This window comes from Delphinus delphis, chromosome X (genome assembly GCF_949987515.2).
Source record: "Delphinus delphis chromosome X, mDelDel1.2, whole genome shotgun sequence".
Taxonomy (NCBI): domain Eukaryota; kingdom Metazoa; phylum Chordata; class Mammalia; order Artiodactyla; family Delphinidae; genus Delphinus; species Delphinus delphis.
This window is the reverse complement of record NC_082704.1, coordinates 118666518-118691755: the sequence shown is the minus strand read 5'-3', so window position 1 is coordinate 118691755 and position 25238 is coordinate 118666518. Positions and strand designations below refer to the sequence as shown.

The 25238-nt window shown below is 45.4% G+C and overlaps 1 protein-coding gene across 1 annotated transcript in view; it reads right to left on the bottom strand.

The window, feature by feature from the left end:
* MID1 (midline 1) overlaps nt 1-25238 on the bottom strand; it is a 176935-nt gene that overhangs the window by 108118 nt on the left and 43579 nt on the right. Inside the window, exon 2 of the mRNA XM_060001804.1 lies at nt 18139-18854. Within this exon, the coding sequence (XP_059857787.1) occupies nt 18139-18798 (660 nt within the window). The 5' untranslated portion in view covers nt 18799-18854. The remainder of the gene's footprint in view (nt 1-18138; nt 18855-25238) is intronic.

The window sequence follows — 25238 nt, the reverse complement described above, 5'->3', positions numbered from 1 at the left end:
CAAACAAACCAATATTTAGAAAGAGTGAAAGGAAGAACAATTTTGTCTCAATTTGGGGAAAAAAAAAGTTCTGAAATGTTTTGGTGCTTTTTCATGAAAATTATTTGTCAAGGGTTCAGTGGCATTTAATGACCACGCTCTGTCTCCTTTAGAGCTGTTTTCACGATGATAGTGTGAAACAAACAGAGCTTATTTTTTCGAACATTTTCCATGCCTCTTGTCCATCCTACAAAGACAACCTCAAGTGCAGAGCTTACCTGGGAAGGATCAGGGAACCATCAGTAGGTATCTTAGCACCTGACACTTGCTTGTCCGAAGACATGCTTGGTATTAACTCCTATCACTGATCTTCTAGAACACTCCTTTGCAACACTTTATTTCATAAAATCACCTAGGGCTATACAACTCTCAACTGCGGGGGGAAAATGCCTCTCCTTCAGCCTCCAGAACCAAAGATTAAGGCAGCAGTGAAGCTCACTATGATGGAGTGAGCACAGTGACGAAAGCAAACTTAGAGCCATTCTCACATCTGTGGGGCGTCAAAGAGGGGGACACGGGGGGGAGGGCATCCAAAACGGGGCGATCAGAGAGAGGGATGAGGGACACTTCCTGTGGGAAACAAATTTGATTTTGTTTCACCATCTCTAGTGTTTATCCATTCAGAGAAATCTTTGCCAGAAAGTCACTTTCTCATTGTAAATATGATGTTGATTTTTTTCAGGACAGGAGCACCTTTACTGAGCATATTGTTTAGACAGAAAATGGAAGAGATCGAGTCACTTTTGCTGAAAAATACAGGTACGTAGGTAACTACCAAATAGAGGTAAATCAATTTCGAAGGAAAATGACCAGATTCAATGGCTTTTGAACCTTCCAAGAAACCTGTTTTATGAGTGCATTTTGGAGGAAGGGCTACACAAACAGTGAAAAAGACCAAAATTGTCATTAAGAACCAAACACATAACTCTCCAGATTAATTGTGATGGCTTCATTCCCACCCCCGTGGCCTTACTCCACGGTCACTCCTGAGGACTCCTGGGAGGCATCTCTAGCTCTCAGATATAATATTCAAGTTTGCTCAGATTTATTCAAAAGAAATCTGAATAAAATATCCCCTCGGGGCTTCCCTGGTGGCACAGTGGTTAAGAATCCTCCTGCCAATGCAGGGGACACGGGTTCGAGCCCTGGTCCCGGAAGATCCCACATGCTGCGGAGCAACTAAGCCCATGCACCGCAACTACTGAGCCTGCGCTCTAGAACCCACGTGCCGCGACTACTGAAGCCCACGCGCCTGGAGCCCGTGCTCCGCAACGAGAGAGGCCACCGCAGTGAGAAGCCCGCGCACCGCAGCAAGGAGTTGCCCCTGCTCGCCGCAACTAGAGAAAAGCCCGCGCACAGCAACGAAGTCCCAACTCAGCACCCCTGCCAAAAAAAAAAAAAAAAAAAAAAACCCCTCACAGATCATCAGAGCAATGATAAAGAATTTACAACTGATTTCTTCACTGGTTGAAAAGAAAAATCACAACCCGTTTTCCTTAGCAGAATTTTTTTTTCTTCTTGCATTGATGGTCTGATCATATTGTCTTATTTTCTGCCTTTCCAGTTGAAGAAAATCCCTTGGACAGAAATACTACTGACGGGCTTATTACTTCAGTAGAACAGAGACATTGTGATTATTATTATCATCATCTTAAATTTGATAGGTATCTTCAAAATGAAGACCTCTCATAAGAACACAGATAATGAAAATTTCTGTGCTCTAGACTAAAAGCATCTACATTAAGATACTTGTTTTAACTTACATAAAGGTATTTATTCAACTTCTACAGAAATTGGGTATGGGGCTTCCCTGGTGGCGCAGTGGTTGAGAGTCCGCCTGCCGATGCAGGGGACACGGGTTCGTGCCCCGGTCCGGGAAGATCCCACATGCCGCGGAGCGGCTGGGCCCGTGAGCCATGGCCGCTGAGCCTGCGCGTCCGGAGCCTGTGCTCCGCAACGGGAGAGGCCGCAACAGTGAGAGGCCCGTGTAACGCAAAAAAAAAAGAAAAGAAAAAGAAATTGGGTATGTTGTAGACACTGCCTCAAACAGAAAGACTACATCAAGTGGAACAACATTTATTGAAGGTTGGCATATTTGTGGTCTGGTATATGGGTTTCCACTAACCAGCTGTGAGGCCTAAACCAGGGGTTGGCAAACTATAGCCCTCGGGTCAGATTGGCCAGCCACCTGTTTTTATACAGTTTCACTGGCACACAGCCACGCCCATTTGTTTACATCCTGTCTACTACTGTCTAGGGCTGCGTTCAGAGCGGTCCCGACTGAAATCATATGACAATATTCAGTAGCTGGCTCTACAATGTTTGCTGACTCCTGCCTTTAGAAACTCATCTGCGCCTCAGTCTCCCCATTTGTGATTGAGAGGTTGGGCAAGACTGACGTTTTTCAACCAAGTTTGCACCTTAGAATAACTGAATCACTTTGCTGTACACCTGAAACACAACACTGTACATCAACTATACTTCAATATAAATGAATGAATGAATGAATGAATGATTCACTTGGGGGAGTTTGGGGAAAATCTCAGGGCCTGAGCTGCACCCCAGAGGATCTTGTTCCATCCGGCTGGGCCCCCGTTCAAGGTGATCTCTGTGCAGCCAGGGCGAGATCCACCAGACTAGACAACAACAAAGGCCCTTCCAGCTTGGGGCTTCCAAGACGTGTACTTCTTGTGAAATAAACAGTATCTGCTGGCAGGAACAAACACTTGGAAACGAGGCCTAAACTTCAGCCTCAGCACTGAAGACTCACATTTGATTTATGCCATTCCAAGTCTCTGACTTGAGGGGCTGAGAATCTACAGCTTTGCACAGATACACATGCAGAGCTATATACACATAAACAGTTCCTTTGGAAGACAGCTACCCCTGGAAGGTAGTCCTGATCGTGAACTGCCCCAAGTAGGAAATCTGGGGCATAGGAGATAATATCAAGTGCACCTAACTCACATTTGGGGAAGGGATTAAAGAATATTTAATAAGCCTTTGGAGGTTGAAATACTGCTGAAACCGCCTGGAGGACGGCATGGGCGGGCCCAGACTGCTCAAGACAGGGCGGGGGCCTGGGGTGGAGGAAGCCTGCTGTGCGCAGCCTTGAGGCGGCTGCCAGCCTGCCACTCAGGGCGTCCACAGATGGTGGGAGGGGACTCTGCCAGGGCTGAGCCTTCTAGTCTCAAAACAGATTTGGTTTTGGAGGTCACACAAACAAGTCAACGCCTCTGAGAGTGAAGCTGAGCTTTTCCCCTTTGCGCTGCCGGCAAAGATGCTTTGGTTAATTACAGGTATCCCAGCCTTAGCACCACTGACACGTGGAGCCGCACGATTCTCTGCCACGGGGGCTTGTCTTGTGTATTCAGGATGTTGCGCGGCATCCCCGGCCTTGATCCACTAGATACCCCTCGCCCTTCAAGTTGTCATAATAAGGCAATTGTGCGCTGCTAAGTTTACCCGCTGAGGTCTTCATGATTTCTTATCATCCTGCCTCAAAGGGGAATTAAAGACAACTGTTCTGAGGCAGCAGGGAACAAACAAATATACATAAAAAACATGCATACTATATACATATATATATATGTATATAGTATTATTTTATCCTGCCCCTTGTGAATGACAAATATTTCATCACCTCTGTCTGAACTAAAGTCTTTAAAAATCGAATGGTCTCTCTATAATACTTTCTCAAAAGAAATCACTGGGGAGCAATTTGTCGATTCAGAAATGAATGCAGAGACCTAAAAGGCAATATTTTGCTTGCTTATGTATTCAAAATTCAAAAGAATGGCTGGTGGGCTACGATTTTCCTTTTTTACCTGATGGGCAAATTGTACTGTATCGTCTGATTAAATTAGTACGGGCTGTTCCATTTGTTTCTACAAGTATTTACTACTGATAAAACACCTTGTAGGGCTTCCCTGGTGGCGCAGTGGTTAAGAGTCCGCCTGCCGATGCAGGGGACACGGGTTTGTGCCCCGGTCCGGGAAGATCCCGCATGCCGCGGAGCGGCTGGGCCCGTGAGCCATGGCCGCTGAGGCTGCGCGTCCGGAGCCTGTGCTCCGCAACGGGAGAGGCCACAGCGGTGAGATGCCCGCGTACACCCCACCCAAAAAAAAAAAAAAAAAAATTGGAAAACACCTTGTAGCTTTTAGAAATGCTCTAGTCACTGAAAAATGAATAATCAGATACCAAAGAACTATGGGATACAGGCGCTGAGCTTGAGAAATGAACAAATGGTTGGGGCAGGAAGGCTTGAACCCAGAAATGTTTACAAAATAATACGGAATGCAGTGTAATTCTGAAGGGGTAGTAAAGACAACATGGCATGTCTGAGATTAGAGAATTTTATGAAAAGCTAACCTAGAGTAGTCCTCGGTGAGCCTAGAGTTAGTCCTTTAAGAATCAACCGGGGAGGGGGAAGGGTAAGCTGTGACAAAGCGAGAGAGTGGCATGGACATATATACACTACCAAAGGTAAAATAGACAGCTAGTGGGAAGCAGCAGCATAGCACAGGGAGATCAGCTTGGTGCTTTGTGACCACCTAGAGGGCTGGGATAGGGAGGGTGGGAGGGAGGGAGACGCAAGAGGGAAGAGATATGGGAACATATGTATACGTATAACTGATTCACTTTGTTATACAGCAGAAACTAACACACCACTGTAAACCAATTATACTCCAATAAAGATGTTAAAAACAAAAAAAGAATCAACTGGAGTTAGTAGAGGAAGAGGTAGAAAGCTTGAGGAGGAAGATTATCCACTTTTATTTATATCGACTTTACATTGTCTAACTTCTTAGAAGAATCTAGAATGTTTTTATAACTACAGAGAAGGCTTAAAATTTGCAAATAAGTTGTGGGTTGGGGTAGAAGCCTTCAGGGGAGAATAGCAATGGAGAGAGGAACCTTGGACTTCCCAAGGGTCAATCATTACCGGGTTTAATCCTCAATTATACCTCTGTTGCACCGATGAACACCTAAGTCTTGGAGAAGTTAGTTGTGTTTTTTTTTCCTTAACCTAAGTTCACACAAATTTAAAATGGCAAGGCCAGGGCACAAGGTGAAATCAGACTCCAAGCCTGTCTCAGACCTGCTGAATCAGAACCTGCATTTTAATAAGACCCCCAAGTATACCTCCTGTGTACATTTATATTTCAGACGTTCTGGTCTAAGAAACTAATTTAAACCTACAATTCTGACTGATAAGCAATCCTAGAGAGAGGAACGGATAACAGACCCCAAACCCTTTCATTGACTAACACGTGGTGACCATTTTCACTTGTGTACATGCTTTGCCAAAAATAACTAAATAGGAATAAGAATTCATTTAGGTCTCTTAAGAGATTTGAAATGTCAAACTCATAGACCAAGATGCTAAATTTACATTTTTAACCACGGCAAATAAATCATCACATTTCGAGTGATGGAATGAATTTAGGGATCATCAGATACTCATTCATTCCTTCATTTAAAACTAACGTATAGAGTAGCCAGTGAGTATTGAATAATTCAACATTACTGTAAGTAAATAAAAATTATTCCACATGGATTTCCATATTTCATTTTTGTATTTTTACTCCATTATTTGTATTAGAATGGAAAATAGATCAGCTTCAATCTAGTTACCACTTTAAAGGAAATTTCTTTGCTTAGTCCAGGGAGCCCTTGTGTCAGAAGTTAAGGCAAAAGCACTTTGTCTCTCCATCACCCAAGCTCTTTTTCCTTCTCATTACTTTTTTGAAGTGTGGCATGTTTGGGCCATAGTTCTCTCTGCCTTAATCATAGGTGATGATTAGTTCGGGGCAGGATGGGGTCCCTGGGTCTGAGCCCCCAAACTCAGATTTCTCTAACCATAGTTAATGCTATTTAATTTCCATGACCTCACGTTCCAAGCGATTAAGGAGCTTCCCCCACCCACTAGACACTGAGCTAGACACTTGGACCTATATTATCTCATTTAACCCTCCCACGATCCCTAATGAGCAGGTATTATCATTCCCATATTTTTGCAGGGGACACGTGGCTGTTCCAAGGATCAAATAATACTGATCAAACTGTCAATGTGGAGATTTACAAATGCTAGTTATTCCTCTTGGTAATAGCTGGTTCTCAGTGTTGAATAAGCAAATACCCTTGAACCACATCTGAAAACAACTTCAAGCAGCACCTTGAAAGAGAATCTCCCTCCCTTACCACTCCACAGCCCTGACCTACACGACTGTTTTCTAGAGGTACAAAGGCAGCGTGATGGCCTTGCCTAATACGTTTCCAGATGAATTTCTAGAATAAAAGAGAAACTGGAACCACTTTATTTGACGAGCTGAACACTATAAATGGGTGAGATCCTCGTCGGCCGGGACCCTCCAGTGCTTTATTCAGCAATCCAGGGGCAAGAAAAGCACTTCCCTCCTGGGTGGAGTTTGTATGGGGACCTTGGGTCTCCTCGATATTCCAGAAGCGATAGGCCATACTGAGCATGAGTCGGAAAGCCTGCCCGTTTCACTCCTCTCAGCCTTAAATCTGACGCCACCAACGAAGAGCAGCTGAGCTCTGGACAGCCACATAAAGGGTCAAAGGACCGAGAAATAAACCTCTCTACCAGGCCAGCATGTTCATCCTAACACCTAAGTTTGTAAAAATTCCCTAACAGATAAAGCCAGCTCCCCAGCTGGCTTGGCCACACAACAGCCTTTCCTCCAGTGGCCTCTCACAGCGTCTTCCTAGAGATGGGTCCTTCCACAGTGGAAATGACATAAACTGCTCCCTTGCCTGGATATGCACCCGACCTATGAGCCCCGGTCAGGAAGGAAACGGAGACCTCTGAGGAAAGCACGTGAGAACGGCTAGCAGTTCAGCCCGTGATCAGCGGACCTTTAATAAGAAAGGGTCTGGCCCAGATTTTTTCACGGACTGGAGTCCTCCTATGTTGCCCTGACTGCCACTGCAAAGGGATGCATGGTGCGAATGTCACTGTTGTCCTCTCTGAACACTGCTTTTCCTTGACATGTGTTTTCCCTTCGGCTTTTGGAATTAGGCAATTTCCAGAGAGCAACACGTAAGTCAGCAATTTTGGACAATAAGTCATATTAAAAACTATCTCATGGATTGAGTTTCATGGACTCTTTTCATAACCCTTTTCTATACTCTTATCACAGTTATAATTATGTCTAGACCATGAAAGCAATGACGTGTCTTTGTGACTCATTTCTGAATTCCCAGAGTTTATCCAGGGCTTATCTCATTAGCTAAACACAAATATCCTTTAGGTGAATAAATATGGGTCCTTTTCTTTTTATAAATTTATTTATTTATTTATATTTATTTTTGTGTGTTGGGTCTTCGTTGCTGTGCGCAGGTTTTCTATAGTTGCGGCGAGCGGGGGTTGCTCTTCATTGCCGTGCGTGGGCTTCTCATTGTGGTGGCTTCTCTTGTTGCGGAGCACGGGCTCTAGGCACGTGGGCTTCAGTAGTTGTAGCACGCGGGCTCAGTAGCTGTGGCTCGCGGGCTCTAGAGCGCAGGCTCAGTAGTTGTGGCGCACAGGCTTAGTTCCTCCGCGGCATGTGGGATCTTCCCAGACCAGGGCTCGAACTCATGTCCCCTGCATTGGCAGACGGATTCTTAACCACTGTGCCTTCAGGGAAGCCCCTCTTTTCTTTTCTTTTCTTTTTTTCTTCTCTCCTCTCCTCTCTCTCTCTCTTTCTTTCTTTCAAAGCAGAATTTGACAAAGCAGATGGGGAAGATCATTTATAAAGACACAAAGCGGGTAGAAGATTTTCAGGCTTTCCATATCGTTTCAGTAATAAGAACCCAATCTATCCCCATGGATAAAAGCTGTTATTTGCCTGACTGTTCTCCCCAGCAAGCAGTAAAGGAGATACAAGGGAGGAGGGAGACGATGACCACGTTGCTCTATCCATTCTGCCGCAATGGCACAGAACACCCAGGGCCGCTACAGTGGAGCGGCCGAAGGCCTTCCCCTCTGTCTACAAGATCCTTCGCTTCAGAGCTTTCCTCCTCCCCCAGCCCCATCCAACAGTGAAACCCCTCCTTCTTCCCATTCTAAGGGAGACAGCTGCCAACGCAGAGCCCAGGGCCGCCCTGCTCCATCCTTCGTTCACACACCCAAGGCAATCTACAACAAAAAGCAAAGCTGGCCAACTGAGCTTGTGATTGGCCCAGGCTGCCCGCCTGTCATGTCACCTATATTTGTCTCATCTGTCTTATCTGTGTCGAAATGTGACAGTCATGGCATAAACCCGAATGCCAGCTTCTCTTTCCTCGGAAACAGCTGGAGTCCTCTGTCAACACCTGGGGTGCTGATTCCATCCAATAAAGCAGGAACATGAAAGACCAGCTCGTCCCCCTGGACTTCAAAACGCTGCTTGTTTTTAAAGCCATTTCTTTCAGTCCACCGCTCACTGCTTCTTAAAAGTCCATTTTACTACTTAGCTTGGTTTAAAAAGAAGGACAAATCAAAGTTTCCACCCAATTATAATTCCTCAGAGGGTTGTTCAAAATTTCCCATGTCAGCCAGAAACACAAATAGACCCTATAACCACTAAGTAATTTATGATACTGTCAGGAAATCCACGATCGGATTACACCAATGAAGTCTTTATTGTAACAGTAAATGCCCAGATATAATAATACCTCATGCTCGTGGAACGTTTACTATGTGCCAATCACAAGGCTAGGCACTTTACAAGCATTTTCTTTTCTGATGAGAAATGCACAATGTATTCTCCTCTGTCAGCTTAAAAGCTATCCTCATGGGTAGGCAAAGTCCTTAAGTATCGTGCCCAAAAGTCTAAAACATAAAGTGAATTAAGTTTTAAGTGGATTTTCTAAGTGTACTGATAGTTTTATCAGATTTTTCCAGAATGTCACGTACTGAGAATATATCCAATCTTTAGCCACATTCACCTCCTCAGGCCACTTGTGTTCTCCTTATTATTTTACCTATCCAGTGTCCAAAAATTTGCCAGCCTTTCTAAGAAGAACCTAATTTAGGATTTGTCAGTGATAGAGAATGAAAGACAATTCTGAATATCACAGCCTTTAAAAAATGAAATATTTAGTTAATGTAATTTCAGCAAATCCTGCTAGCTTTAACTCTGACTGATCAACACGAATTGTGTTCTTTCAGAACTTTTCAACTTAAATTCAAATACCATGCACAAATAGATACTCCTCACTTAACATTTACCCACTTTATATATTCAAATAAAATTAAGCAGTCAACTGTATATTAAGACATTCAGGAAAAAAATTACCCTATGAGGGAAATCGGTGAGCCCACGGAAGCTTCAAGGACAATTCATTAGTTTCCACACGAGTATCTCCTTTCCTCTGAGGTGTCCCCAAGGTCACCTGGGGGCCATGTGTGTGAACTCAGCTCCTGGCATGAGATCTGGCCCTTCAAGACAACCCAGTCTACGCTGGCTCAACTGGAGAAAATGTTGGCGTGGAGATATCTTAAGGCAGCTTTTCTGGTGGCCCTAGAGGCACCATCCACCGTCCATGATGGTGGCCTACAGCCCGGCCAGCTGTGTGTGTAAAATCGCTGAGTTAAGTCTCCAAACCTCAGAGGAAACCTCGGAAATGACGGAACCACTTGAAAGGCAATGCACTGTTAGCTGGAGAAGAAGTAGCCGAAGAGACACAGAACAACTGGGCAGCGGGAAACTGTGTTCTAGTCCTAGCTCAAAGTCCTCTCCCCAGGTGACGTGGGCTCACCCCTCTTACCACTGTCAGCCCCAATTTCCTCATCTGCGCAATGGGGATGCAAGAACACGCCCTTCAATGCTGCATCCGGCTCTAAAACATTCCTGAAGTCTGTGGCAGGCGTTCAGAGGCTTGAACAGCAAAACCTCCTTATAGGTGGATCAAAAAGCCAGAAGAAATAAGGACACGTGGTCACCAGTATGTCGCTGCACTAGGGGAGCAGGAAAAGAATCACATTTATGTCTGGACCCAAGAGCCACTCATCAGTGACCACTCCTATTGATCCTGGGTCTTCAAGGACAAGAAACTGACTCTTACCTATTTGCATGTTTCTGTTGAGTGTGGCAGGTTTTGACCTATGACACTACTTCATTTTGCACATTAAAAAACAGACCACAAAATCTAAAGTAATGTGAACATCTTTTCCCCCTTCTGTTTCTTCTGTGGACACAATGACCCTAATCTTTCTGATATCCTCATTTGACCTTGCCTTCAGAAAATCTACATGACATCAGCCTCTCTCACAAAAACCAAACTCCTTCTGTGTTACGCTATAAAGAAGAGGAAAATTGCCCCAAACCCTTAACCTGGCACTCAAAGACTCAAACTCTTCCCCCAACAAGACTCTCCCGACATCCTCCCTCCTGGCCGCTCCATCGGCAACCTGGGCTCTAGCCAGCATTGTCTAGAATCCCTAAACTGTCTTGCGGATTCCTGCCAACAGGTCTCTGCTGGCCTCACTCCTGAGGAACGCCTTGCTCTTCTTCTTTGATGCATAATCCACCCATCTGTCACGGCGGCTCAGAGCCCACCACCCTGAAGCACGGTTTCTTGTCTACTCAAACCCAGAGCTGGCTCTTCCTCCCCCGAATCCCGAAACACGCCTCTAACCCATCAATCCCACACCTGGCCATCAACAAGCATTTATTCACTGTCACGCCCCCGCCCTTCGCCAGGTGCTTGAGACACAGAACTACAAAGCCCATGAAAGCGACAACGTGGACTCTTACCTCACACGCAAATAAGACAAGCACTGGTTAAAAAATAATTGGCGGGGCTTCCCTGGTGGCACAGTGGTTAAGAATCCGCCTGCCCATGCAGGGGACACGGGTTCGAGCCCTGGTCCTCGAAGATCCCGCATGCCGCGGAGCAACTAAGTCCGCGCGCCACAACGACTGAGCCCGTGTGCCACAACTACTGAGCCCGCATGCCACAACTACTGAAGCCCGCGCGCCTAGAGCCCGTGCTCCGCAACAAGAGAAGCCACCGCAGTGAGAAGCCCGCGCACCGCAACGAAGAGTAGCTCCCGCTCGCCACCACTAGAGAAAGCCCGCGCGCAGCAACAAAGACCCAACGCAGCCAAAAATAAATAAAAATTAAGAAAGAAAAAAAAATAATTGGCAGGTGGTCTGCCTCCAAATTCCACACCTTAACCATCATGCCATTCTAACCCCCTGGTTTCTTACAGTATTTTTACGTTATAATATATTGCCAGGCACAAGGCTGAGGGTTTACATGAAACATTTTATCTTGTTTTTCCATGATTCTACGCAAGTAAGTACATTATTAGCCCTGTTTTACAGAGGAACTTAAGCTAAGCAACAGGTTCAAAGACTACATTTGTTTCCACAGCCATGTGACTAAAAGGTACCTTGCGTACTTGTCTGTGCATATCCCAGAACTCTCTGAGCTTCTCAAAAATGATTCCAATAACAATAAATCATCAGGCAATAAGACATTCCTATCCGCAGTTGAAGGAGGGAGAGGAGACTCCTCAGGGGGAATAGGCAGATGAGAAGGAGAGAGGAGAAAGATGGAGCCTTAAACTTACTGTTAAGAACACATCCCTAGAGATGTTTTCTTTTACTCCATATATCATAAATAGTTTTTGTACCCAACTAAGAAAATTAAAATATAGGTTTAACATATTTGACAAATATTTGGAAACTGTATTTCATCACATGGGAAGTTTTAAAAAATATATTGCAGACTAAAGAAATGTTCCCATGCAATAAGTCCAAGCAGAATCACAATTTGAAGGGGCCAGTTGGAACTGGTGAGACCTCATATAACCAAAACATGTTGGAAGACATGTGTCTGAAGTTCACATATCCCCAGTAGCATCGTGTGACAAAATGTCATAAGGTATATCTACACGTTAGATTAAAATCTAGCCTCGAATTATTGTGAACTAGTCTGAAAAAAGATACAGGCGTTGCACAAGGGATGTGGTAAGTGGGAAAAATAAAAAAGAATGACTGATACCAATCTATGGTAAGTGGGAAAAATAAAAAAAGAATGATACCAAACAATCCACAGACATCTAGTAAATTCAACATTGTTTTCTAATAAACAGCTTGGCAATGGTAGGTGAAATGGCCCTTATTCCAGGAAGCCTTTCTCCATCTCTCAGGTCTGGGGTTGGTGTCGTCCCTGCTTTGGGCAGCGTGCCTCCTTCCGCCACCACCAGAGGAAATGTTCACCCGCCGGCACTCTCTGCTAAACTTTAAGCTCCGTGAAGGAGAGAGACCGTTTCTGTTCATATTGCCTTCATTTATGCAGCATATATTAACTTACTTTTGCGTGACCTCTCAAAAAACCCCATATGTCAGGGCTTCCCTGGTGGCGCAGTGGTTAAGAATCCGCCTGCCAATGCAGGGGACACGGGTTCAAGCCCTGGCCAGGGAAGGAAGATCCCACATGCTGCGGAGCAACTAAGCCCGTGTGCCACAACTACTGAGCCTGCGCTCTAGAGCCCGCGAGCCACAGCTACTGAGCCCACGTGACACAACTACCGAAGCCCGCACGCCTAGAGCCCATGCTCCACAACAAGAGAAGCCACCGCAATGAGAAGCCCGCGCACCGCAACGAAGAGTAGGCCCCGCTCGCCCCAACTAGAGAAAGCCCGCGCGCAGCAACGAACACCCAACGCAGCCAAAAATAAATAAATGAAATAAATAAAAACCCATATGTCAAATACGGTTAATGGGAGGATAAAGGAAATGGTACGTATAATGGATCTATCAAGTGTCCATCACATAGGCGCATAAAACAAAGGTGAGTTGTTCTACGAGTATTTGAGATCTAGTTTATCAAAATTCACACCATTAAATTTAAACCAGTGAAATGCAATACAGACCCAAATAATGATTCACAACCAGCTGGATAAAATATAATGTAGTATCTGGCTGTGCTCTCATTTGGAAATTCTCTTATAGAATTCTTTATCGTGTTTACGGATGAGTATCTGCAACATTATTAGGAATGGCATTTAAGTTTCCATGTAGTGTTAACAGCTGATCATCACTGAAGCCGCTGACAAGTATCTATTGGGAATTCATTATCTGCAAGACCCTGTGGTCAGTCTTAGGTGGGTGATGGTACAGTGAGAGCCCAAGGTCTCTGCCTAACTCAGGGTGCTTAGATTCTTGAGGGGGACATAGCGTGCGTTCAGCTGACTGGGTAACTAGGTATACACTGGAGTGATTGTTATGGGTGGGACTGTGGCCCCTAAAATTTCACACGTTGAAGTCCTAATCCCAAATACTTCAGAATGGAACCTTATTTAGGAATAAGGTCATTGCAGCTCTAATTGGCTGTGATGAGATCATACTGTAGTAAAGTGGGCCCTTAATCCAATGTGACTGGTGTCCTTTTAAGAAGGGGAAATCTGGGGCTTCCCTGGCTGTCCAGTGGTTAAGACTCTGCGCTTCCACTGCAGGGGGCCTGGGTTCCATCCCTGGTCGGGGAACTAAGATCCCGCATGTCTCGCGGCACGGCCAGGAAAAAAAAAAAATTATGCCAAGAAGGGGAAATCTGAACACAAAGACAGGCACAGCGGGAGAATGCCATGTGAAGAGACACAGGGAGAAGACAGCCACCTACAACCCAAGGAGAGGCGCCTAGAATCCGCTCTTCCCTCACAGCCCTCAAAAGGAATCAACTCTGCTGGACCCCAGAACTGTAAGACAATACATTTCTTTCCTTTAGGCCACCTAGTTTGTGGTTCCTTGTGGCAGTCGTGGCAAATTCATACGGTGACAAACACTAAATTCTCACAGATGAAGGTTTCTCAACCCGGGCACTATTGAGATTTGGGACCAGACAAGTCTATGTGGGAGCACCCATCCTACACCCTGTAGGATGCAGCAGCAACCCTGGCCTCTATCCACATATGTAGGCAACACACACACCCTTTCACTGGAACCTGCACTAAACCGGCTACTATTTTCAGAGAAGAAACGATCTATAGAAACTCGGAAAAAGGAAAAAGTCTAGCTCAGTATCTACTTACAACTTCCCCAATGGCAAATAAAGTACAAGACTTTAAAAAATACAGACCCTTATGATCTATAAATGACGCTGAAGAGTGAAATCCCATGTCTTCACCTCCAGATGAGAAGGGCTACACAGGAAGGCTGAGATTTAATTGGAACCTTTATCAAACTATTATAAAATTACAATGGGATGATCCATTGAAAGGGTTTTTTTTTTTTTTTTAACAAATAAACTCCCTAGGCCAACAGAAGGCCAATTAGAGTCAGAAAAGCAAAACAATGATTTGCAACTTCAGTTTCAGCTAACTTGAAGTCTGACTATGCTGAAATTGAAGGGCAAGGAAAGGTCAGTTTTTCTTGGTTTGTGTATTTTTATAGGTGTAACTAGAGGAAAGAAACAAGAGCTCCAACACTGTATGCTGGAACAGAGGAAAAGAAATTACTGCATCGTAATTCCTCGAAAACTCCGGAATGCGTTCTATTAAATTCTCTTACATGTTATGTGGTTCACAAATCAAACTCTTGATCCAAGTTTGGAGGGCTGAGAGGCTTCTTAAAATTCAATCAAAATGATGTGAAAAGGTGCACATTATGATATGCTCCATTTAGAGACTTATGCATTTGTCAGGAAGACTTTTCTCTTTTTATCTTAAAACAGAGTTCAGGAAATGCTCGGTTAGTTTTCTCTTTGCTGCAATATTTTAAGAGTACTTCCCAATGCATAGTTTCTGAAAGCATTAGATTCCTGATGCTATTTCAAATGATGTGAAAGATTTTGCTTGCATGAATTCTACATGCTGGAATTTTTCAATGTTTTTCTCCCTTTGTGTCTAGAAAAAAAGGTGTAACGTAACAAAAGTATATTCCAATCCTCTATATCAACACACGTACACTGAGAGTTCATGTGAGCAAAAAATGTCCCTCAAAGTTGAGTGTTATTGCAAGAAATAATTCTTCTTCATAATCACTGCAGAATTCCCCCTCTTCAAATAATGGACTTTTACTAACAGAAGTAAAAAAAAAACATTTTCAAACAGCAGACACCTGAATCCTTACATATGCAATTAACTAAAACAAATCTATCATGTTATCAATGAAAGCATCCTCAAATTCCTACATGCTTTGTGTTTCCACATCATCACAAATGCACTTCTGTACGAGATGCTAAAGCCTCAGGAAAATACATTCAAAGAACACATTTACCTGATGAACCAGGGGCAGGACAGGAATAGAGACGCAGACGTAGAGAATGGACTTGAGGACACGGGGAGGGGGAAGGGTAAGCTGGGACGAAGTGAGAGAGTGGCGTGGACATAGATACACTACCAAAGGTAAAATAGATAGCTAGTGGGAAGCAGCCGCATGGCACAGGGAGATCAGCTCGGTGCTCTGTGACCACCTAGAGGGGTGGGATAGGGAGGGTGGGAGGGAGACGCAAGAGGGAGGGGATACGGGGATATATGTATATGTACAGCTGGTTCACTTTGTTATACAGCAGAAACTAACACAACATTGTAAAGCAATTATACTCCAATGAAGACATTTAAAAAAATGGCTAATAAACCAAAAGAAAAAAAACACATTTACTTTTTCAGATCAAAGTAATTAACAAAAATCCCCTTTCTTGGTTTTGGTCCTTTCAGTATGCTATTGCTTTCTTCAAAAATTCAATGTTTATATTGTACTTAGGTTTTGAAGTACCATAGGCACCCAAATGTCATCTATTCTGTGATTTTTTAAAATTCTAACCCAAGTGGCATGTTTTAGAACAAACAGGCTATGCTAGCATGTTATTTGTTTAAATGCTCGTAAGCACATTTTGTGAAATGGCTGTAAATAAATACTTATAAGCATGTTTTGTCGAGCGGCTATAAGTGTGTCTTGGTGCACTGGGTGCTGTTTATATGCTTCTGTTTCTGTAATTAGAAGATAAAACCCACTAGATCATTAATGCTCAGGCCCTCCCGGTAACAGTATAAAATGACCGCTAACCCACTGGCTTGATTAGACAAGTGTGCAGGGCTCTTAATTGAAGAGTTTCATTTTCATCACAAAAATGGCTAGGGCATTAAAAGTGTCTCCTGTAAAATTTGGAGGTGTAAATAACTAAGAACTCCTCTGTGATGGTACACAAGTCATGAGAAGAACTCGAGGATCAGGTTTAAATATCAAGTCTGGGAGCTGCTGAATACGGAACCTCATTGTGGTGCTTTGACAAACGGTCATTAAAGGTAGTGTCAAGCCAACTGAAGGAACATTTTCTGAATAAGAAAACCGATCTGGCAGCTTTACGTTTCGGAAAGCAAAAAAAACACCTAGGTCCTTGAAAAGCAACTTACGGTTACCAAAGGGGAAAGGTGGTCATGGGGGGGTGATAAATGAGGAGTTTGGGATTAACAGATGCACACTACTATATATAAAATAGGTAAGCGACAAGGACGTACTGTATAGCACCAGGAACTCTACTCAATATTCTGTAATAACCTAAAAGGGAAAAGAATCTGAAAAAGAAAATATATAACTGGATCACTCTGCTGTGCATCTGAAACTAACACAACATTGCAAATCAACCATACTTCAATTTTTAAAAAAAGGAAAAAAAACCCACCTATGTTCAATCATCCTAAATATTCTGTCCCCCACCAAAAAAGGGTGATAGCCACAGCAATCCCTGAAGAATCTGTCTTAGCTGCACAATTCTCACACGCACTGCCTTTGCTATTAAGAACTCTGGAGGTGTGTTTTCGGCTACCTTCGTGCGCGACACTAGGAAACCAGGCAGCATCTGTCTTCCCTTGTCTGTATCACCTCGGTCCTCTGGCTCCGCTTTCTAAAGATGGTTTTATACTAGTCACCTCACTCTGAGTGAGGCATGCTGCCCAGGTGATGCTTTTGTCCCCCAAGTGACGTCTGGAAGCAAGGATTCACTTCGGCGTGCCAAACTCCCTCAGCATACCAAGAAACAGCCGCCACATCACAGATGTGGCGCATTCATCCCAGCATCCCCCAAAGAAACTACGTGGTCCTGGTAAACACAAGCCCCCATCAGCGCTGAGAAGTGATAGGAACCATTTGTGAGACGTGGTGATGAGCTCTGAGCGGTAATACTTTTGATCACGTGATTCATTTTGTTTGCTCAACACAGTGTGTGTTTGTCCTGAGAGGAAGGACTTCGGTATATATTTACGCAAAGCTCTTAATTTATACTTCCTTTCCTTTTAATTGGCATCTTGTTACCTAAAATTAGCTGGGGAACGGAGCAGACAGAGCGTCTCACGATCAGAGCAAACTCTCTCGGCTGAGTTTGCAATAATTAGACCCACCGTCGCCCGCAGATGAACAGACACCTGGAGGCCTGCCTTATTTCTTCCCTGGTGCCTTCTCTCCATATCTAGAGAGTGATTTTTAAAATCTGACGTATAGTCATATTAATTATCATTCCCTGAGGTGGAGTTTGGCTCCTAATTCATGTTAAAAGTGAAGTTCAAACATTCTTGCCTGTAACCTTATGGCATAAAAAGCCTCCACGCAAAGGAATTCTTTCGTGAAACCCGAGACGATCGGGACACTACTTCACCAATAGGCTGGATATCATTTACACAAGGAATAAAAGGTCACGTGTCCTCTAAAATCCCACATTTGCTATAGGCATTTCTCCTTCTAGTCTTCTGTTTGGGCAGTAACTAGATACAGGTACGATGCAAGTGAAATGAGTTTTCCCTGATGAGTAAGGAAAGTAAACGCCCCCAAAATGCCCAAACCCAGATTTCATCCGCCATTCCTTCCCACGCGCGCACGCTCTCGTTCTCTCTCGCTCTCTCTCAACTGCAAGGATTGAAAATGATCCAGATTTTTCAGAATTCGCCCTCACCTTGACAACGCTAACATTACAAGCGGCAGTCAACTTTTACAAGACACCCTTATTGTGTAACACGGCTAGGCTGCCAAAAAGACGTGCTATAACGAATCAGATAACAAAGGCGAAGAGAAAACCTTCACCTGCCACGTAGCTAGCAGTGAATATACTTTTTCTTTCCATGACATTTGCTGGCAGAAAGGGGTTCGGCTTAAGGCGGATCGGACTAACCTTCAATTTGTCATAGCGCTCACTCAAAGCTGCCACCTGATGGTCTCGGTGCCGCCCGACCAGTTTACACAAGGCACAGATTAACTGGTCATCGGTCACGCAGTACATATTCACCTTCTCATCCTCGTGCTCCAGGCACATCAGCCCCCGAATGTGCGAGTCCGGGATGGGCTCAATCAGACGGTGGCCCGTAAAGGGTTTCTTGTTCGGGTGAGTGGCTTTCAGGCACTCGTCACAGTAGGACACTTCGCAAGTGACACAGGTCTTCACGGCGTCTTGGGCAGGATCCTGGTCACAGAACTGGCAGAGGACTTTCTCGGCCGAAGTCATGCTGTTGGCGTCGAACGGCCGCTCCCGGCGGGTCTCGCTGGGGGAATTGGGCCCGCTCACCGAAGCTTTCTGGAACCTGTCGATGATGTTCTGCAGGGTGACGTTGCGCTTGAGCCCGTCTAGACCTCGCTGGCTGAGCGTGATGACATGTCGGCAGGTGGGGCACTGGAAGGCAGTGATGGACTCCACGGACTCGTTGGTGGCGCAGTGTGACACCAGGATGCGGTGGGCGCAGTTGAAGCAGAGGCTGTGTGCGCAGGGGAGCAGAAGAGGGTCCTCAAAGAGCTCCAGACAAATAGGGCAGGTCAGCTCCGACTCCAGTGTTTCCATCTTCAGGCAAAGCTCTCCTGGGTCATCAGCAAAATCCAAGGAAGCTGATCAGCTATCTGGAAACAGAACGTAAGATCTGATTAGGCGCGAGGGGGGTCAGCCATGCGGGGCTGTCAGCTTTGACTACATCTCAGAATAATTCCCAACACAGGTCACGGAAGGGTAAATGTGTGTACATTCCAAATAATTCTCTCTCTATTCACTGGGGAAATGGGGGGTGTGGGGAAACACCCTAAGCCAGCAGACCAGCTAACATTTCCTCAAGGTTCCCGTCACTGAAAGCGGCATTTTTTTTTTTTTTTTTTTTTTTGCGATTTTGTTCTTTAAAGGTTCTCGTTCCAAACTGGCAAGTTCTTGAAACTGTAATTTCCATATCTAATCACAATAATCTTACGGTGCCATGGCCAAGTTTTCCTTGTGTTGGAAATGAAAATGTAGAAACATTAATTAATGAACTACGGAGTCTTTCATAACTTTGAATTTATGAACTTACATGTTAAGTATATGTGTTTTAAGGGCCTCTGCTCTGCCGTACCGAACCAGGCTTCAGAGAAGGAGAAGGGCACTCATTGTAGAAATGGGCATGAAATGTGTATGAAATCAAACGCGTGATTTCAGGGGTAACGATAATGCTTCAGCAGGGGATGTCAGTTTCCAAAATACATTCCCGAGAAAAAACCGTGACTTTCACAAAGATGATTGTGATAAAGGCAACGTTTCTGGCATGCGTTTGTTACTCTTCTGAATAATTCTATTGTTTAATCCAGCGGTGGGACGTGGGTGGGCAGAGGGAAGCAAAGAAAAATACCTGGGGGCCTTTTCAGCGGCTGCGGTGAGCTTGGGGACCAATGACTAATAACGACATAGTTCATTAGAACAAGGATTTTCGTGGCTACGATATTCATTTGCTAAGTTGTAACAGTGGGGACGATTACAGTTGAGAAAGCAGTTGAAGGCAGTGGCACTCCTCCGAGGAGATTTACAAGGGCTGCCGACGGACCCTGCACAGCCCTCCCGGGCTGAAATCTCCCATCAAGGGCTTGTCCCTGTCGCCAGCGACAGGCCGGGCTAGCAGGAGGTCCAGCCTCACACTCAGGGCCACGTTGGCCCGGGCACGACCTCCGGCAGCTTTGTTGCTCCCCTCCAGGCGGCCTTCGGGTGGCCCAGCTGCACGCTCCCCTCGCCAGGAAGACTTGCTGCTTTTGTGAACTCTCGCCTGCCTCCCCTTCCAAAACGGCAGGGCCAAGAATCCCACATAAACCCCTGCTCATTAAGAGGGAAGAGGCCTCGTGCTCATTAGCAGGCCTGGGAACCAAGCCTCTTTGAACCTTCTCCCTTTCAAGGCCATTAGCAGAGGTCTGCGCAACAGTGACAGGCATATTAGATGCAGCCCACTGCGGGCTGTGGGAGAACCGTGCAGTTCACCCAGTAGATGCAAGGTTCAAATCACACTCCGGGGGGATTTTCTCAGCCTGATTCATAGGAAGGCTTCACATCCAAAGCTATGTTTAGTGATACTGACAATCAGCCTTTTTGTATTCACACCTCCATTTATTTACAAAATTCGCAATTTCTAGAATGCCCTGACCCTCTCTGAAATAGCATCCCTCAGAAATACCATGGGGTGCTGTGGTTAAACTAATGCTCATCTTGCTATCGACTGAACGGTAACTGATCATTAAAAGTGTAAAGTATGTGCTAAGCTTGTTACAACCTAAAGGGCTGCTGGCTTCATCTTAAAGACCTCTCCAGCCATCCGCTAATGCTAACTACGTAAGAAAGGATAAATGGGCAGCAGAGATTTGAAATATTAAAGGTTTCTCATCTTTCCACAACCTACAGTGGAAACCCCAGGGCTGCTGGTGTGAGAAACTTACCAGCCCCGCTTGGTTCCGGCCAACCCTTCCTACACAAATAGCTTGGAAGAAATGGAAAGGTTTTACCTATTAATCATCATTTTGGTTCATCATGGAAAAACAGAATTCTCTCTACATCAAATTTCTTCTCACTTCCCATCAGAAGCATGTAAAGGAAAAAGGTAGCCCCTTTGGTCTGCTTCGTGCTCAGGTGAAACAGAAACACCTACCGATGGATCTCAACAGGGGGCTGAGCGTCAACTATGCCTGGAGAGTTTTGACGACTGTATTTTTAGGCAGGTGCTAGAATTCCATCCCGGAGCGGTGCAATCAGAATTTCTAGAGGTGATGACGCTGCCGACCCCGATGGAAATGCTGACATTTTATTCAAGAGACATTTACCGAATACCAAGCACTGAGCTGGCTCCTGGCTTCCTCCTCTTCCCCTTTCTATGATCGTGGACGAAGCCAACAAACATCCTCTCCTACCTGGATGATCACAGTATTTTTTCTAAATGGTCTCCTGGCTTCTGCTCAGTCTTGCCCCTCCCCCCCACCCCGCCCCGCGCCCACAGTCTATCCTCCATTCGGAAGCCTGAGCCTGTTAAAACACGACAGAGCCTGCCTCGCCTCTGCTCTACCCTCCAGGGGTTTCCCATCTCACTCAGGGAGAAATTCACCGGAATAAAACCAGCCCCAGAAAACACAGACTCAGACAGTGACCTCATTTCCTCCCACGCTACCCCTTGTTCTGCTCTGGGCACATGGTCTCCTTGTGATTCCTCAAGCACGCCACGCACGTCCTGTCTCCCCTTGGCAAGGTCGTTGGAATGACTCTCCGCTCCGATGTCACCTTCTCTGTGAACCCACACGAAAGCGATTCCCCTAAGACCACCACAACCACCCACCCACCCACCCATCGCGGCAACCCTTCTTCCCCCATCTCGGTTTGTTTTCTTCTATGATGTGCATCGCCGACATAGTGTATTAGTTTGTTCACTGCTCTGTCTCTCCCCATGGCCCCAGCATTAGAATATCAGGTCTACGAGAGCAGAGACTCTGTTTTGCTCTTTGAGGGATGTACAGCCGGCACCGGGAACAGTGCCTCACACACAGTAAGACTCGGACATTCGTTGGTGGAGTTAATACAAAGTACTGATGTTGGGGACGAACCCAAAAAGAATAAAACATAACCCTTGCTTTCAAGAATCTCTCAAAAATATGAGAACAGAGGTCAGCAAAGTTTCTGTACCAAGGCCAAGACAGTAAATATCTTTGGCATTGCAGGACAGACACTCTCTGTTGCAATTACTCACTTTTGCCACTGTAGCACGCAAAAGCAGAAATGAAAGATCACGGCTGTCCAATGGAATCATATTTACAAAAAGCAGGTAGCAAGCTGGATTTGGCGTGCGGAGCTTATTGTGCTGACCCGTGTTTCAGAAGAGAGAAACATGTCCAACCAGCCAAAAGAGAAATGGAAAGCACTCTCAAAGAAGTATGAATAAAATGCTGCGCCGGCAACAACGGCCACACGGGGAGAGTGAGACTTCGACAAGCGTGTACAAGTTTCGAGTGCTAACGGGAAATGCCATGCGATGGGATTTCACCCTGACATCCATGGACACGATGTGAGTCAAGTGCTCAGGGGCAATTTACGTAAGAATGATTTAAGAGCAGCTGCTCAGAACTGGACCTTTTTTCTTTTATTGCCCTAGCACTTGGCGTGGGGCTTTATGCAAGTCTCTACGCTGTAAATGTTGGTTAATTCTATTAAGTGATGACAAAATATCTAGATGCAAAGTGAGGTTGAGCCAATTTTCTGAAACTTTGGCCTCTGTGCTGCCAGAAAGGAAGGGATTTTGATTTGATATCTGCAGCGGATCTCATTTCTACTACTTTTATCCAGATTTTGCCATGGTAGCGATATTCTTGTTAAACTACTCAACAATAAATTACTACTAAGCATGCATGCCATTCTCCCACCTTAAAAAAAATAGCATGGTTTATTGTCTAGCTTTCTTTAAAATCTTTTTTTGAGAAATGAAAATGCCATTCATTCTTTCACCAAATACTGAAGTCCCTCTAGGTGCTGAGTCCCGGGACAAGCAATGGTAACACCTGCCCCGCCTACTCACGGCGATCTTCTGGTCTATCAGGGGAGAGAACATACAAATGGTTTTCCAGCATGACAAAAGACACGCGCCAAAGACTGGGGGAGAAGAGAATGGGGAAGCTTCCTGAAGGAGGCAACACGCACGTGGGTTTTCAAGATGAACAGGGGTTTCACCAAGCACACAGAGGTGTGAGAGTAGGGGTAGATTGTGTGCCAAATGTTAGGAGGGAGGGAGGGAGGGAGGGAGGGAGGGAGGGAGGGAGGGAGGGAGGGAGAGAGGGAGAGAGGGAGAGAGGGAGAGAGGGAGAGAGGGAGAGAGGGAGAGAGGGAGAGAGAGAGATTCTTAGCTTTCACTACAATGGAAGGAAATCACACGTGCATATCATTGTCAGGAAATGCTATAGCTCAACATTTTTCTGAATGGGCTGATTGGTTCTCATTCAGAGGAGGATGTCTGTCATCATGGGAAGCCTCGCAACAAACTGGGGACAGAAACAATTCACAGCTCACACCTCTACTCGTCCACCGTTTGTGGCTCAGAACAGGGCACAGAACAGTGAATGAGAGGAGAGAGTTGCGTGGGTGGCCAGATAATGCGGGATGATCTGCAGCTCTGCTATAGCTGTGTGTCCCTGGGTGAGTGTCCACAGATGTTCCCTCCAATTCACTCCAATCACATCCCTCAGCAGCCAAGTCTTTGGTCACAGGATGCAGTTAAGCTCTGGACACTCGGAAGCACTGGGCACCAGACATCTTTTCAAGAAACTTTCTTATAGATTCAAGACGTCGAAGGAAAGCACTTCTTTAAAATGGAAACTGAGGGCTTCCCTGGTGGCGCAGTGGTTGAGAGTCCGCCTGCCGATGCAGGGGACACGGGTTCGTGCCCCCGGTCCGGGAAGATCCCACATGCCGCGGAGCGGCTGGGCCCGTGAGCCATGGCCGCTGAGCCTGCGCGTCCGGAGCCTGTGCTCCGTCCGCAACGGGAGAGGCCATAGCAGTGAGAGGCCCACATGCCGAAAAAAAAAAAATATATATATATATATATAATATAATATAAAATATATTAAAATTAAAAATATATTGATGGAGAAATCAAAAGCTTTACAGACAAGCGAAAAAAAATGGAAACCGAGTAAATGGATATTTATTTTCCACACGTTCCCCCCTTGCTCCTTTACCTCCACTCCCACCCCTCATTCTGTGTAGCACTGAGATGGGGCTTTTCTGACTTTCCTCTCTCTCCTCCAGCTAAGCAAAGCCTAGGTGTTTTCAAAAGGGCCAGCCAGCCTTCCATCCAATAGCCATCCAGCTTGATCCACGTACTGCTTTGTCTGACACCTAGGCTCATGTCTTGCAGCGCCGTCTCTTTTTTCAGAATCTCAGTTCAGCACTGACAGTACCTTGCTTCATTTACTGTATGCGCTTCAACTCAGAGCGTGCATCTCATGGGACTCCTCAGCTTCCCTCCCAAACCCCTGTGCCTCCCAGGCCTCCTGCTGTCTCCTCATGGCATCCCATTCTCCTGATCAGCACAAGTCAGAGACCCGCCTCATTTTCTACTCCTCCCTTTCTGAGGCAGGCAGAATAAACGGCCCCCCGAAGGCTGGCCACATCCTCACACCCGACACCTGTGGATGTTTTAGGTTACAAGGCAAAGGGGAGTTCAGGTTGCAGATGGATTTAAAGTTGTCAAGCAGCTGACCTTGAGACAAGGGGATTAGCCTGGACCGTCCAGGTGGACTCAACGTAATCACGAAGGTCTTTAAATGTGAAAATGGGAGGCAAAAGAGTAGAGTCAGATGATGCCACGTGAAAGAGACTCGACAAGCTATTGCTGGCTTTGAATATAGGAGGCCACAAGCCAAGGGATGTGAGAAGCCTCCAGAAGCTAGAGAAGGTCGACAAACAGATTATCCTCTAGAGCCTCCAAAAGGAATACAGCCCTGCAGATACCTTGACGACAGCCCAGGGAGACCAGTGTCAGACTGATGACCGCCAGTGTTGTTTCCAGCCATCAGGTTTGTGGTAATTTGTTACAGAATCAATAGGAAACTGTACACTCTCCATCCCCCAAATCCAAACCGTTAGGCAAGACACGTAAATGTCAAACCTTAGTAGTTCTTTGACTGGTTTCTCTGTTCTCACCGCCTCCGTGTTGATCTAGATCTCTACTGCCTTCCAAGACTATTGCCAAAAACAAACGAACAAACAAACACCAAAAAAAAACCCACACAAAAATATCTCCTAATTTGATTTATTACCTCCAACCTTTCGTCTTTCAGTTTCATCTTTGCAACATGCTTCAGGCATCATAACTTTTTCTGGTCACTTCTCTTAAAGGCTCAAAACACTGAGCAGCTCCCTGCTGCCCGAAGTATGAGTCCTGACATCTGATCTCCTCTTTCAAAGCCTTGCCCAACTTTCTCCCAAACTGCTTCTTTAACCTTACTCCCTATCACTCACCTCCT